Source organism: Piliocolobus tephrosceles, chromosome 12 (genome assembly GCF_002776525.5).
Source record: "Piliocolobus tephrosceles isolate RC106 chromosome 12, ASM277652v3, whole genome shotgun sequence".
In the NCBI taxonomy this organism is placed as follows: Eukaryota; Metazoa; Chordata; class Mammalia; order Primates; family Cercopithecidae; genus Piliocolobus; species Piliocolobus tephrosceles.
In genome coordinates this window covers 46,878,752-46,895,861 of record NC_045445.1, presented here as the reverse complement: position 1 = coordinate 46,895,861, position 17,110 = coordinate 46,878,752, and the positions used below count along the sequence as shown (strand labels likewise).

General features: G+C 36.6%; 1 protein-coding gene across 2 annotated transcripts in view; it reads left to right on the top strand.

The window, feature by feature from the left end:
* DNAAF6 (dynein axonemal assembly factor 6) overlaps positions 1-6,655 on the top strand; it is a 40,964-nt gene extending 34,309 nt beyond the window's left edge. For both annotated transcript variants that reach the window (XM_026451990.2, XM_026451991.1), the window contains 2 exons: positions 1,319-1,404; positions 5,575-6,655. In XM_026451990.2, the coding sequence (XP_026307775.1) occupies positions 1,319-1,404; positions 5,575-5,704 (216 nt within the window). In that variant the 3' untranslated portion in view covers positions 5,705-6,655. The remainder of the gene's footprint in view (positions 1-1,318; positions 1,405-5,574) is intronic.
* Positions 6,656-17,110: the final 10,455 nt, after the last annotated feature.

Below are 17,110 nucleotides of genomic sequence, written 5' to 3'. Positions count from 1 at the left end.
ACGCCATACCCATTAAGCAGTTACTCCCCTCTTCCCCATTTCCCCAGCCCCTAGCAACCACCAATCTCCTTTCTGCCTGTATAGATTTGCCTATTGTGGGCCTGGCGCGGTGGCTCACGCCTGTAATTCCAGCACTTTGGGAGGCTGAGGTGGGCAGATCACAAGGTCAGGAGATCGATACCATCCTGGCTAACACGGGGAAACCCCATCTCTACTAAAAATACAAAAAATTAGCCGGGTGTGGTGGCACGCATCTGTAGTCCCAGCTACTCGGGAGGCTGAGGCAGGAGAATCCCTTGAACCTGGGTGGCAGAGGTTGCAGTGAGCCGAGATCGCCCTATGCACTCCAGCCTGGCAACATAGTGAGACTGCATCTCCCACAAACAAAACAAAACAAAACAGAATAAAGATTTGCCTATTGTGGACATTTCATATAAATAGAATCCTATAATATGTGACATTTTGTCCCTGGTTTCTTTCACTTAGCATAGTGTTTTCAGGATTCATCCATATAACAGTACTTTATTCCTTTTTATGGCTGAATAATATTCCATTGTATGGATACAACACATTTTGTTTTGCTATTCATCAGTCGATGCACATTTGGGTTGCTTACACCTTTTGACTATTATGAATAGGGCTCCTATAAGCAAAACCATTATGTACATGTTTTTGTTTGAAAACCTGTTTTCAGTGTTCTTGGGTATATACCCAGAAGTGGAATTGCTGGGCCATGTGGTAATTGAGATGAGACATTTAAAATGAAATCTTACTAAACCATTAAGTTGTCCTTTTGGGGAGGTGGGAGTCATATTGTTATTTCTCTTTTGTTTTGATAACACCTGAACTCCCACACCTCCCTAGAAAATGTGGTATGGAAATTTATAACAGAAGACTATAAGATGGCATCACCAACTCATACCCAACATGAGAACTAAACTTTTTTTTATACAAATTGCCAACTGATATAAAGGCAGTTGAAGGTCCCCAACTCTAACAGGTGTACTGCTATGTACCTTCAGAAAATGAAAGTTATAGTGAAGTAACCAAAGTGTTTCTGTATAGCTTTGGAGCCAGAAACATTAGTCAGATTGTGGGAGGTTGCCCTTGGACCACTCACTAAATTTCTCTGTTGTAGTTTCTCCATCTGTAAAATGGAGATAATAGTCTCTGCTGCTCAAGATTGACATAAAGATAGGGCATAGCCTGGCACATAATTGACAGTAAATATTAGTCTCTTTTCCCCATATATTCTTATATTCTTCAACTTAATTGTTCTCCAAGATAACAGTATTTTTCTTCTCATTTTCTCTTTCAGGCTAAAATTAAACTGCCAAATACAAACCCTTCTGATATTCAAATTGATATCCAGGAAACAATCCTTGACCTTCGTACTCCTCAGAAGTGAGTAAAACTTAGAACTGGAATAGTGTATTATAATATTAATGAGTCTTCAGTCAATATTATTTTTTTAAATGTACATTTTGTATCACCCCTAAAGTCTGAAGAAAAGTGGAAAATTTTGTTAATCATTCAGATGTTTGATCTACATTAATATAAATATGTTTGGAAATACTTGGGCTTTTTTCTACTTTGCATCCATACATTTGGAGTGGGTTAATGCTATCAAAACACATTTCTTGACACTCAGATATAGTTTATCTATCAGAAAAAATAACTAGAAATGAAAACGCCATTAAGTTGTAAGTCTTATATGTGGTTTTTGTACATTGATTACATAAGGGAAGCAATACCTTTAAACTTTTTTCATTTTGTGGGGCTCTAAGGTTAAATTTGATTGTTTTCATTTAAATCAACAAAAAGATCTTGCCATCAATTACTATCTAAATACCTCACTGCTTTGTGCACATCTTATCTGGATATAGAGCAGTGAGCACATATTGGTTCACTGCAGTGGTTCTAACTCTGTAACTCATGAACATTTCAAACTGGATTTGGGAGGCAGGTGGTTGCTGGCACGTTTTCTTCCTTCCATTATCAGTACCTATAATTCTCCTTTGTTGAACTTAGAACTTCAAGAAAATGACAAGGAGATCCCTCCTACAAAAGATTCCTATGTGTAAACAACCCAATATGCATATGTAGCTTAATCTTGGCTTCTGTAGTAAATGCATTTAACCCAAAATGGTCTACATATAAATATATATCAAATATTTTCTCATTATTTACATCATTTCAAAAATGTATCCTCACAGAACAATCATCTCATGTTGTAAAAATTATATTCACTATTTCTGCTGTTTACTTCAAGGAGTATTATACCCTTTTTGTTGCATTTTATACACGAATTTACTCTTCCACATAACCTTTACAAGGAAAATTGGTTAAACGAACATTCAATCTTCCATGATATTTGCAAGCTTGTTAAGAGCACACACGTCTACACAACATGGAGTTAATTTCTGTTTCCCTAGCAGTTCTCACTGTCTGTGAGACTTTCATTTAGTGGGTTCTGATAGATATCTGTAATGACAGCAATGCCATAGCAGCTATCTAAAGATTGATGGAGACAGCAGAAATAGGGAATACAATTTTTATAACATGAGATGATTGTTCTGTGAGGATACATTTTGGGTTAAATGTACTTTTCCACATAGAACATGGGCTACACTAGGTCCTTTGGATCATAGTGTACTTATATATTAAATGTGCAATGCAGAGAGGTACCATCTCTTAAGAAAACCTGCTTAACTAAGATAGAAGACAGAAGATAGAATTAAGGTTTTTAATCATGTTTCCTGAATACTTGAGAATCCTTTAGAGCCATGCTTTTCTCTGAAATTGCATTATCAGGAATGTGTCTTGTTTTCGAGTTTATTGATATTCACACCTACTTTCTTTAGTTTCTAACTTTGACATCATATAACGCTATGTTTATCCAATCTGAGAAAGATTTGAGAGGACATTCTGTTCTTATTATCTATAAGGCAGAAACAAGCGAATTTATATTAACTGAATTGACCAGTGGTTTCTGTCAAACAATAGTCAACTGCATTCAAATTATCAATAAAACCCAGGTATTTAGCATTATATAACCAAAATAAATAAAGCAGTTTACCAAATTCTTCACTTTTTTCAATTGGTTGTTTTGGCATGTAGATTCCCAACATGGAGTAAATGTAGAGGAAGAAAGATGGGGAAAATTGGATAATTTACCATGCTCTCTTAAGTCTTCATATGAGATTTCATTATTTTTCTAAGTGAATTCTAAGAATTTCATAAATGAATACCTTGAATGTGATAATAAAAACACATTCTAAAGACAAATGTAAGCTAATTTTTGGTTGAGTGTTACTTTAGATTACTCACACATTTGCTGTGCTCCTTTAGTTCAGATTGGGAGTTGACTGATTTTCAAAGACTGATACCTAAAAAAGAAGTTTTCTAAATGAAATAATTGACTTGCAGCTCAGTAGCTATTTCTGCACTTTCTTTGAAAATAGTTATGTCTCTTTCAGTAAACCTTAAAAAGGTTTTTAACCCAGATATGTAAGTCAAATAATTTTGTTAATTATATAAGATAAAAATTTCATTATGCGAATATGCTGGGAACCAGGATGTCCTTTGCTTAAATCTCTTGTGAGCAACATCAACTTAAACTCTCTAATATAAATATAAGCATGTAAGTCTCTAAACTTGAGTTCACTGTAGAGATTTTTTTTTGTATTTACATTCATGTATTATTGTTTGCATTTAATTTCTAATGAAAATTAACACTGGATGAACCTTTGATCACTGCCTAGACTATAACTTCTGAAAATGCAAATACATTGTCAATGTAAAAGTAGAGGTATTGGGTTTAAATGTTTGTTCATATCTTATAGTACTAATCTATGGTAATTATTCAAATGTTATTTTGTGGTGACCTGAATACTTGCTTCATTTATTTACTCACTCATTCATTTATTTATTCACTCAACATTTATAAAGTCTTCCACTAGACACTAAGGGGGCACCGAGATAAGATACATTTCTGTCCTTCAGTGACTTGTACATGGATAAGTATTTGGAGAATTTTTATTTTGTTTAAATATAAATCTCAGTACAGACAATAAGACAATAAAACAGGCGACAAAAATATTTCCCTTCTCCTAAGAGCCTAAATCAGTTGTACAGTTCTATTGTTCAACATTTTATTATGTGAAGCCATACTACTTGGAACTAGACAGAAATGCAGGCATAGATGGATCATTCCAATGGCCACTAACTGTCTCTTTTGAATTTATTTCTCTCTGGACAGAGAAGTGCACATTATCATTGGAACTCCTTCTTCAGCTGATTTATAGTTGTCTTTTAGTGCAATGAAGCTACAATACTAAGCTTTGCTTTCTTTTAAAAGTGAATATATTATCATTTATAGAATAAAGTATAAAGGAAATCTAAGTCTAGCACAACCTATATTGTAAACAGCTTTAAAGGATGAACTCTAAACGGATTTTGCACTCACTTTTTTTTTCTGAGATGCCAAATATTACAGTCTACATTAAAATGCATTGCCACTTAATGGCAAAGTATTCAGGTGAAGTGTTTCTCCTACCCCACATGGAATGGAACAAGAGTCACAGAAAATTTATCCTTCAGGTTCCATAAATGTGTAATAAATACTTTTAATGAACCCAGTCTTCTGAACTTAGGTTTTTGCAAAGGAATAAAGAAGGAATTGATTTTCAAGCATTTTGTTTTCAAATACATACTAGTTCTCAATTCAAGAACCCACTAAGTGCCCCTAAAAATACCATATTCCTTTACTTATTTGGATATTACACCTTCTAAAAGAGCATTCTGTCCACCTTTTATAGAGATACTCAGACCTTCTCTACTGAAAATGCGAGGTAGTAAGTGTTTCATGCATTTAATTTTCTTCCAAAACCAGCATGTGTTGACCCTATGCATAATTTAGATTCATACCAATACAGCAGAATTATGGATGTCTCATCCCAGCAATGTATCTAAAGCATAAAACTATCCAGCAACTGAACCATAAACCACAAAATAAACCTAGCAATCTATCACAGGGAAGTTTTGTCAATGTGTAGTAGAAAGAATCAGAAGTAAGGAGAGAGAAGCACTTTCATTGACTTAGTATTGAAATCATTCCCAGCCTCAGTTTCAAACACTACACCCATGGTAGAGACTCTGCTTAAATCTATGTTAGCAGAAACGTTATAGAGCCATTCCAGTTTTCAAATTTGTATCCGTCGGCCATATTCCAACTATGCATAAGTATGAGTGGCAACAGATCTGTCCAGCAAACTTAAAAGTTGCATAGTTCTATTTCTATGCCTGTAAACATAGCCTGAGACTATGTAAAATGAGGTCAATTCAGAGAAAAATAGGGGAGCCAAAACAACTGCTCAGATTTTTAAGTCCAAAAAACCTGGTATACTATTTGCATTATTTAGGCATATTTTTGATCCAATATTTACACTATCTAAATATTGGGGGGGGGTTGGTTTCTAACATTCTAGTGGCATATGTTGTTTGCAATTGTCTTATTGAAAGTGATACATCATTTTAGGAAGCTAAGGTTTTATTTTGTTGTTGGTTTTTTAGGAAGCTTTTGATAACTCTTCCTGAGCTGGTGGAATGTGCCACTGCCAAGGCATTCTATATCCCAGAGACTGAAACTCTTGAAATCACCATGACTATGAAAAGAGAGTTAGATATTGCTAATTTCTTCTGAAACTGCATGAAAAAGATAAAAAAGTGGTAAAATGGCATTGGTAACAATTAAAAAACTTTGAAAAAAAGATTGTTTTCTATATTCTCTTTATTATTCTGACATATTTTGGAAAGGGACAAAATTCAATTCTAGTGATATTGTGACCATTTACAGTAATTTCTATTACTCTGTTAGGAAATATGTTTCCTTGGCCAGGTACAGTGGCTCATGCCTGTAATCCCAGCACTTTGGGAGGCTGAGGCAGGCAGATCACTTGAGGTCAGGAGTTCGAGACCAACCTGGTCAACATGGCGAAACGCCTTCTCTAATAAAAATACGAAAATTAGCTGGGCGTGGTGACAGGTGCCTGTAATCCCAGCTACTCCGTCTCAAAAAGCAAGCAAAAAAAAAAGGAAATATATTTTCTCATATAAATAAACTATTCCGTTTTTATAGTGATAGTTAAGTAGAATATTTACAGGTTTAAAAAGTTAGAATATTTCATGGTCAATTACATAATTGAAATATGATCATGAAATGGTTGGTCCACTTATTTCAGTAGTCTGAAAAACGTATGCTAATTATTTACACTTATGCTGTGATACAATCAGTTGCATAGCAATTGGTCATTATTCTTACCAGAGAAGTTTATTTGGTTGCTTTTTCATTGATTTGATCAAATGATTTACAGTGTTCTCTGTTTAGTCTCTCACTATTGTTCTGGAATATGCGGGTAATAAATAGTTTGATGTACTGTACTATCAACATATTTACTTGAGTAAGGAACACTTTTGAGCAGACAGTATTATTTGGCTTCTTCAGTTGTGCTTTTAATGCTTGGATATAGTTAGGTTAAAAACATTTTTTATATGCACTAATAATTGTTAGCATTGACTTTTTGGGTACTGTGTTTATACGTAGTCAATTGAAATCCTTGACTTTAAAATAAATATAAAGAAAAGTGTGGCACATGTACAAATTCTGTTTGCTCCCATTTCCTATCTTTCTTCTTAAATGGACATATCTATTTTAGGAATTGTCTCAATGTCCTCTCCTTCTTCTATACTGTACTGTTTATTTCAGAATTATTTATGAATAAATTATAAAGCTTGTGTGACTTTGCTTCATACATTATTGTGGAACTGTGGACTTACCAAGGAGTAAATTTTGAAAAGATGAACAATGAAAAGATGTTCATCACTTCTATATGAACTATTAAGGGAATAAATACTCTAGCAGATATTTTCTAGAGTTAATTATATATGTACAACTACCAAGCATCTAGTTTGTGACTAGATGAAATGATGAAATAGAATGAAAAGACTGAGATTTTGGGGGAAAAAATGGTTGTGTTAGAACACTAAGCTCTTACAGAGAATTTGACATTTAAGCTACCAACACGACTTTCTTCTGTTGGGGCAAAAGCTGAGGGTGGGATTAACTGAAATAAGCTAGTGTCTGTGAATTTAGGTCCATGATCTTGCAGGACCTAAAGAGCGTCCTACTTTGCTTTTTTAGCATCTTTTTAAAGGGCTATATTTTAAAAATTTAAGTTGATGCCCCAAATTTAAGCTATGGGGCAAGTCTAAGCAGTAACTGTATTAGTCAGGGGTCTCCAGAAACAGAATCAATAGGATAGAGAGAGATATATGGAAGGGAATTTATTAGGGGGATTGGCTTACCCAGTTTTATGGAGGCTGAGAAGTCCCACAACAAGCTGTCTGCAAGCTGGAGACCCTGGGATGCTGGTAGTGGCTCAATTCAAATTCACAAGTTCCAGAACCAGGGAAGCCAGTGGTGTAACTCTCAGTCCAAGGTCGAAAGCCTGAGAACTGGAGGGGATGGGGGTGAGGAGGGGAGGTGCTTGTGTCCAAAGGCTAGGAGTCTGGTGTTGTTGTCCAAGGACAGGAGAGGAAGAGTGTATCTCAGGTACAGCAAGGTGGATGAACACATTTGCCTTTTCTCTGTTTTTGTTCTCTCTGCACCCCCAGCAAATTGGATGGTACCCACCTACATTGAGGGCAGATCTTCCCAACCTAATCCACTCAAACTCACATGCTAATAATCTTCTCTGGAAACATCCTCACTGACATACCCAAAAATAATACTTTACCAAGTGGTTTTTTTTTTTTTTTTTTTGAGAAGGAGTTTCACTCTGTCTCCAGGCTGGAGTGCAGTGGTGCGATCTCAGCTCACTGCAACCTCCTCCTCTCAGGTTCAAGTGATTCTCCTGCCTCAGCCTCCCAAATAGCTGGGATTACAGGCATGCGCCACCACACCCAGCTAATTTTTGTAATTTTAGTAGAGACGGGTTTCACCGTGTGGGCCAGGATGGTCTCGATCTCTTGACCTCGTGATCCACCTGCCTCGGCCTCCCAAATTGCCGGGATTACAGGCATTAGCCACCGTGCCCGGCCTCTAGGCATTTCTTAATCCAGTCAAGTGGACACCTAAAATTATCCATCACAGTAATCAGTACTTTTTTCTTCTCTAGAGAGAAACAGAAAGTTGGTGGAAAATGTATCTTTTTCCTATGTCCTGGCCCTAATTACAAAGACTATTCATACCCAAGTTGACTAAATGTGTACAGATTGTTCCCGGAAGAAGAGATAGAACATATCCAAGCCAACTTGAATTGGGCTTTGGTTATGTGGTATCATATCAATTATACAATGAAACAGCTTTGAGAACAATGAAATGTGTTTCAGTGACTTATACCCATCTAGAAATCATCCTGGGTCACTGTCCTTGGCTTCAGAAGTAACAACTATAGTAGTTATTTTGTTGTTTTGTTTTCAAACTAATTCACAGTGCTTTCTTCCCTTAAAGAGGAATAGTCCACTAAAGCAAATGGAGAAAAGAGAATACAAAGGGAAATTTATTTTGCCAGCATTTATTACTGAATCTTAGCCATTACCAGGAGAACTGGAAGTTAAGCCACAATTGTAGCATAGTGTAGGCTATACACATCTCCTTCATGAACTCCTTTATCTCATTTTTTGTTCCATAATCTCCGGTAGCATTTGTGGGGATTCAATAATTCATTTATTCATTCATTTCACTCATTTATGCATTCTTTCAACAAATATCCACTGAGCACTCACCACATGCTTAGCACTGTATTAGGTGCTGGGCATATAGATGTGGTCCCTGCTCTCATGAAGCAGACAGTGTAGCAAGGGAGACAAACAATAACTAAACAAACACACAAATATCTATGTTCAAATTACAATTGCTGCTGTGAAGAAACAGAACATGTACCTAGAGAATATCAGAGAACCAAACCTAGTCTGGGGAGGGGTAACAGAAAAGGGTTTCTTAAGGATGTAAGATTTCAGCTGAAAAATAAAGAATACCTGGACTTAGGTAAAGAGGATGTTGGGGGAAGGAGAACAGTAAGGTTTCTGGGTGCAAGGGGTAGCAAATATGAAGACCCAGGGTGAGTACAGCTTGGGGAGTTCCAGGAAATGAAAGTCAGTGTGCCTAGGGTAAACCTGGGGGAGGTCAACTAGAGGTAAGGTTGGAAATGTAGGCTGGAGCAAAGTCATATAGAATCTCACAGGCTAAGGTTGGGAATTTGGAATTTATTCTAAGTGCTTGGGGGAAGAGAATATATTAGGAGCCAAGAATGGAAAAGGAGAGATAAGTTAGAAGGCTATTGCAATAGGGTAGGCAAGTTATTATTCTGTATGCTAGCCTAAATAAAATTCATTATTGATTTTATTCTAATTAGAAAAAATACATAGTGACTGCTATGGTTTGAATATAGTATGTTCCCACCAAAACACATGCTAAGGCTTGGTTTTCAATGCAGCAATGTTGGGAGGTGGGGTCTAGTGGGAGGTGTTTGGGTCATGGGGGAAGATCCCTCATGAATAGATCAATGCTGTCTCACAAGAGTGAGTGCTCACTCTCATGGGATTGGATTACAATGCAAGAGTGGTTTGTTATAGAATGAAGTTGCTCTTCATGTTTTGTCTCTTTGCACATGCCTGCTGGCCCTCCCACCTTTACACTGTGAGATGAAACAGCACGTGGCCCTCTCCAGAATCCAAGTAGATGCTGGGCCCATGCTTCTTGGACTTCTGACCATCAGAATCTTGATTAACCAATTAAACCTCTTTATTATAAATTACCCAGTCTCAGATATTCTCTCATAGCAACTGAAAACGGAATAAGACACTGACATGCTCCAAGCAGGAAACTTTAACAATAGAAAAGCTCTTTAAAAATGAAGCAAAATTTAAAATCACCTGTAAGCCAACAAACCATAAATAACCACTGTTACCATTTTGGTGCCTCTTCCCAACCTTTTATTTTCAATGTGTAACATTGATGTTATTTTTTCCCAAATGGGATGATATTGCACACAGTGGTTTTATAATCCACTTTAATTTCCAAGTGTATTCCTTTTTAAAACATATATTTTTTTCCTGAATTCTAATTGTATCGCATTGTGGTAAAATAATGTGATAAATAATCTGTGTGTTTTAAAAGACAATATTGTGTAATTGTTGGGTACTGAATTCTACGTATGTCAATTCAAGTTTTTTGTGTTGTTCACATCTTCTACATTCTTGATCATTTTTGGTCTGCTTTATCTGCCAACACTAATAGGTATATTAAAATTTACCACTGATTACAGATTTGTCAGTTTCTCCTTATAATCCTGTCCATTTTTGTTTTATATATTTTGAGGCTATATTTTTGGGTACAGACTGATTTAGAATTGTTATATCTTCCTAGTGGATTACTCCTTTTATCAATAGGCTGTGAAACTCTTTAACCCTAATAATTGTTGTTTTAATGTATGTTTTGTTTACCATTAGCATGGCTGTATCATTTTGGTTAGTATTTGTCAGGCATACTTTATTTTCTATCACTTTCCATGTTTTCCATGTTTTTAGCTAAGATTTTTATTAACAGCATGTAGCTAAATCTGGGATTTTAAAATTTAACCAAGATTCTGTCTAAACTCACAAGTTTTAGTCCAGTTGCTTTTATTGTGATTAATGATACATGTGGATGTATTTATATCATTTTATCATGAGATTAATCTTTTATTCTTCTTTTTCCTCCTTTCTTGCCATTGGTCAATTTTTAAATATTTTTTCCTCTTACTGCTTTGAAAATTATATATTCTGTGTTTTTTTTTTTAACATACATGTCTAAAGTTTCTCAGTAGTTCTACCCTCCCATAAAATAATTCAAGGACTTAGTTTTAACCCAATCACGCCTCTGTCACTTTGTATGTTACCGAATTATTCATCATCATTATTGTTTTTAACAGTCAGTGCTTGTCTAGATTTACCCATGTGTTTACCAGTATCTTTTTTCACCATCCTTTTTCCACATCAATGCTTCCTTTCTGAATGTACACACTTTAGTGTTTCCCTTAGCAAAGGGAGTTCTTTATTTTCTCACTTAATTTCTGAAAATATTTTTATTTCCCTCATTCTTGAATACTAATTTAACTGGGTTTAGAAATCTAGGTTGACAGTTATTTTCCCTCAGACAGGGAATTTCTCTCAGACAGTTATTTTCCCTCAGAACTTTGAAGATATTATTTACCTGTATTCTAGCCTATACTGTTGTAATGTAAAAGTCTTTTGTCGGTCTTGTTGTTGTTTTGAGGATAATCTGTCTTTTCTCTCTGGTAGTTTTAAAGATTTTTCTCTTTTTTTGTGTGTGTTCTACAATTTGACTATAATATGTTTAGATATAGATTTATTTATTTTTTTTACTTGGCACTTGTACTTCTTAAGTCTTCCACCAATCCATGAAAATTCTCAGCCATTATCTCCTTGAATATTGCCTTTCTCCCATTTTCTGTATTTTTCTTCTGGAAGTCCTCTTAGGTAAAGGTTGAATCTTTCATTCTATCCTCCATGTCTTTTACCCTCTGTCATATTTTTCATCTCTCTTTGTTCTTAATACTGCGTAATTTTCTCAAATCTATTCCCCAGTTTAATAATTCTCAGGATTCTGATCTTGCCAGTGATTATGTCCACTGACTCCCCCTCATAGTGAAATGAGATAGTTCCCTTTACCCCTTCGCAGGACTCATGAAGGTGTTGGCTCATTTACTCAGCCTGCAGCTCTCAACCCCTTGTGGGAGGGGGCAGTACACAGGTCAGCAAGTGCAGAGGCCAGGATGAGCACTTCTGGGCAAATGGCCTGAGCAGAACTCTGTGCAGGCCTGCAGCAGCATCTAGGGGTTGCCCATGACCCCTGGAGCCCCCGAAGGAATGTATTACAGTGTGCTCTTTTAGCTTTGCCATCCATAAACAGCTTAAGTGTTAGACAGTTCAGTGGAGGGTCAGTGTGCCAGCCTCTTACACCTGCACCTGGGCACTTGTCCAGTGTCCAGGAAGAATCAGGTTGCATGAATGAATTGAAGAGTGGTGAATGTGGAAGACTTTATTGAGCAGTGGAAGTGACTCTCAGTGGGATGGAGAGCTGAAAAGGGGATGGAGTGGGAAGGTGGTCTTCCCCTGGAGCTCAGCCATCCCTGGACAAACTCCTCTCTGAGGTCCTGCCATCAAGCCATTCCTCTGAAGTCAGATTGCTTCTCTCTGACATCCAGCTACTTCTCTTCTCTTCTACTCTGCCACCTTGCCAGTGGGGCCTAGGGTTTTTACTGGTACAGAATGGCAGGGGGCAAAGTGAGCCAGGGTGGTTTTGGAAAAGGCAACATTCAGACAAGAAAACAGGAATGCATGTTCTCACTTTGGGCCATGGGTCCAGGCGTGAGGGTGTGGCCCTCACTGGGGACTGCCCTTTTCTACCCAGTATTTCCAGGCCCTCTGTTGATATCAATAGTAGGTAATTTACTCTTGTATTTTTTATTGTGATATCCCTTTTCATGGGGCTTAAAAAAAAATCTGTGAAAATCTCTTGTGGTCTCTGTTATGGGAGCATCCTTCCAGAGCAGTTTTACCTTTGCTTCTGCCAAAAAACCTCAGAGTTAATGTTCCCAGGCCATTCAGGTAGAATAAATTAAAACCGAAACCCTATTTGAGTTCCAGGCCTGTGCTTTAATTCTCAGAGGAAATATTTCTTCCATCTAAAGCTTAGACAGAGACAGATAAGATTCCTTGTTGTTTCCCTGTGCCAAGATGCACAGAATCTGAGCTTTATGATAGGCCATGGCCTAAGACATCTTCTGTCTCTGTGCATGTTAAAAATTGAAACTCCCTTACCAGGGCAACCACAACTTTCACAAGATTACCACTCTGGTTTTCAGTTTTCTCCTCATTTTTGGCTTTTGGGAGTTTTCCCTTATTTATTAGGGGCTCAGTTATTCAATTAAAAGAAATTTTGTATATCTTACCTTGTGCTAATAGAAGTTTATATCAAAAAGTAATTAGTTGACTATATTGCTGGACATGGATGGTGTGCTTTCTTAACTTAGCAATACATTTCAAATATCTTCTCATGTTGATATTCTTCAACATGATTGTTATACATTGAATTTCCTAGAGAGCAGACTCCAAGTCAGACAAAAAGTTTACTGGGGAGTACTCTTGGAATCAACACTTGTGGGGAGAAGAAAAGGAAGCAAAATTGGACAAAGAGGTTGAGCTATGATGCAGTCATACCAAGGCCTTAGCAGACCACATGGGGAGCTCTGAATCTGGAATAAACTTCCAGAATTGTTTCCATTTGGAGCATGGAGGCTGAGACTATACTCTTGCACCAACTGGCCATTGAATGCAAACTGCACCCGGGAAGGGGCATAACCTTAGGTTAGGTCACTCTCTTCAGCCAAAGGCGGTTGCCAGAGAAGAATGACAGCAGAGAGCTGTCTGCCAGCAGCCCTCTCAGTAGCTGGGAGAATAAGCCCTTTGTCTTGAAGCAGAATATGGATGACACAGAATAGTGTCCACAACAATGATTTTAAATGGTTTGAAGTCTCATATGTATATATATATGAACTCTGAATATCCAATAATGATTATTTCTGTTTTTTCTATATGAATAATATATGAATAATACTGATATGAGCATTATTGTACATTCTCTTTGTCCGCATCTTGTATTTTATTCCTCTGGTTAAAGTCCTAGAAGTGAAATTGCTCTATATGCACATTTCTAAATATTTTGATAAATTTAACCAAATTGCCTGTCAAACGGCTCATATTAGTAAGCATTTCTCTATACCCTAAGAAACCCTGAATAATATCATCCTTTTTAATGATTACAGTTTAATAAGGAAAAATAACATTATATCATTTTACAAATTATATTCCTTGACATACTTAGTGAGATTGAACAATTTATCATACATTTATGCTCTTGTTTTGGGGTCTATTTATTCTTGTCTTTTGCTAATTTTTCTATTAGAGTATTTAATTTTTTCTTACTGATTTGTAAAACCTTCTTATATATTAAGAATAGTAAAGTTAACTATCTGTAACATATTTTACAAACATTTCTCACAGGATTTTTTGTCTTTCAATTGTGTTTAGTATTTTTAATAGGAAGTTTTTATGTTTCATAGCATATTCTTAGGTTATTCACTTATTTTTATTCTGGTGGTATTAAGATTTCATCTTTTACTTTTAACTGTATCCAGCTGGAATTTATTTTGGAACAATTAATTTTTGGCTTTTTAACTCTAGAGCTGAACATTATAAAATATGTTTAAAGCATTCACTGTCACACTCTGCTTTCTCCCATTTAATTTTACTATGAAATCATCCACAAATTTTGCTGCTAGAAGAGCAGTTGATGATTTGTAATATATTATAAAGCAATGGAATTTGAGTGCAATGCATTTTTAGTCAATTCCCCTGACAAGATAATTTTTAAATGTTTCTATTTGACTTTAAAATACATTTCACATATGTACATTTCACACATACATGAATAGGTCTTACACTAAATTTATACCAGTCCAAATTTCAGAAGCCTCATTATGAACATCCAACTTGAGAGGTGATGGGAAGCAACCAGTTTTCCTTATCCTACTAATCTGTTTAAATGCCTTTTTGTTTCTTTTTTTATTATTATTTTATTTTTTTTATTTTTTATTATACTTTAAGTTCTAGGGTACATGTGCATAACGTGCAGGTTTGTTACATATGTATACATGTGCCATGTTGGTGTGCTGCACCCATCAACTCGTCAGCACTCATCAATTCATCATTTATATCAGGTATAACTCCCCAATGCCTTTTTGTTTCTTACTTACATGCAGAAAACGACTGTATCACCTGTGAAAGGAAAATAAATATCAGTACCCCCAAATCACTAAGCCAAAGGGAAAAGTCAAGCTGGGAACTGTGTCAGGCAAATATGCCTCCCATTCTATTCCTAAATAAGATAGCTACAAAGATAAAAAAGCTACATACCTCCTTCACAATTTGCCCATGAGGAAATTCCTTGTGGACAAAGGATAGACAGAACTCAAAGTTATCCCTCTGCTCATGTGAGACAAATGCATACCTGACTGCTTCCTTTGCCCTATTGTTTCACTAAGCCAGACTAAGGCATAAGCGACTATTCCTTAAATTGTGCATTCAGTGAAAAGCTAATCAGAAACCCAAAAAAATTCCACCATTTGTCTCTTACCTACCTGTGACCTGGAAGGCCCCTCCCTGCTTTGAGTTGTCCTGCCTTTCCAGACAAAACCAACGTACATCTTACATGTATTGATTGATGTTTCATGTCTCCCTACAATGTATAAAACCAAGCTGTGCCCCGACCACCTTGCGCACATGTTGTCAGGACCTCCTGAGGCTGTGTCAGTGGCATGTCCTTAACCTTGGCAAAATAAACTTTCTAAATTGGTTGAGACTTGTCTCAGATAATTTTTGGTTTACACATATTTCAACCTAAGTAGTTCTTTTACCTAGATACATTGAATATTCCCACACTCAGGAAGGGGAATTGAACGGATGAGTAGTGTGTGAAAGGTAATTTTTTTTCTTTGAGATGGAGTTTCACGCTTGTCATCCAGGCTGGAGTGCAATGGCATGATCTCGGCTCACTGCAACCTCCACCTCCTGGGTTCAAGCAATTCTTCTGCCTCAGCCTCCTGAGTAGCTGGGATTACAGGTGCCCACCACCATGCCTGGCTTTTGTTTGTATTTTTAGTAGAGATGGGGTTTTGCCATGTTGGCCAGGCTGGTCTCGAATTCCTGGCCTCAGATGATCCACCTGCCTCAGCCTCCCAAAGTGCTGGAATTGGCGCCACCACACCCGGTAGAAAGACAATTATTTCTGTTTAAAGCATTTTCCATGTGCATAACGCACAGCACAGGGAAAGGCAAGGCCAAAGTTGACATGGAATCTTTATGCCAATAAGAAAGGCCCCACCCTATTGAAGAAAAGGTAAAAAAAAAAAAAAAAAGGCATCCTTCATAAACAAATTACAACCTCCACCACTAACCCAGGGAGATAAATTAGGAAAAGGCCCTCAACATTGCTATGTTGACTTTTGGCTTCAACTTTCTGCCTCTTTCTCAAATGCCTTTGGGCCTATACAACCTTAGGCAGTACCTTCTCTGCATCCTCCTTTTTGTTGTCCTCTTCAATTCTTGCTGTACTACAGGCTTTGACGGTCAGTTAAGGAATCCAAATAAAGTCTGTAATTTAGTTAATAATATTATACCAATGTTAACTTCTCAGTTCTGATCATTGTACTATAGTTATGCAATACATTAACATGAGGGGAAGCTGAGTGAAAGAAATACGAAAACTCTGTATGATTTTTGCCACTTCTCGTGGGTCAAAAATTATTTTTTAAAAAAAGGTTGTTTAAAAAAGTCAGTAGAGATGGCAGTGTAGGACTCTCCATTAATCATACCCCCACAGAAACATCAATTTGAACACATGAAAAAATCTTTACAAGAGCTAAGGAAACAAGGTGCAAGATCACAACACCTAATTTTAGCATAATAAGACACACTGAAGAGGATGGGAAGGGCAATTTTACATTACTCACTTCCCCCCCCCCCCCCAACCCCAGGCTGCATGGCTATGAGTAAGTTTAACCAGGGAGGTGAAAGAGCTATACAATGAATAATATAAAACACCAATGAAAGAAATTAAAGAGACAAATAAATGGAGAGATATCCTGTGTTCATAGATTGGAAGGATTAATATTGTTCAAGTGGCCATACTACTGAAAACAATCTACAGATTCAATGCAATCCTTATCGAAATACCAATGACAGTCTCCACAGAAATAGGAGAAACTGTACTAAAATATGTATGGAACCAAAAAATACCTGGAATAGCCAAAACAATCTTAAGCAAAAAGAACAAAGCTGTAGGCATCACAATACCTGATTTCAAAATATGTTACAAAGCTCTAGCAACCAAAACAGCATGCTACTGACATAAAAACAGACAAATACACCTATAAACTAAAAATAAAATCCTAAGCCCCCCTACTCTCTGAACAGACCAACTATTGGC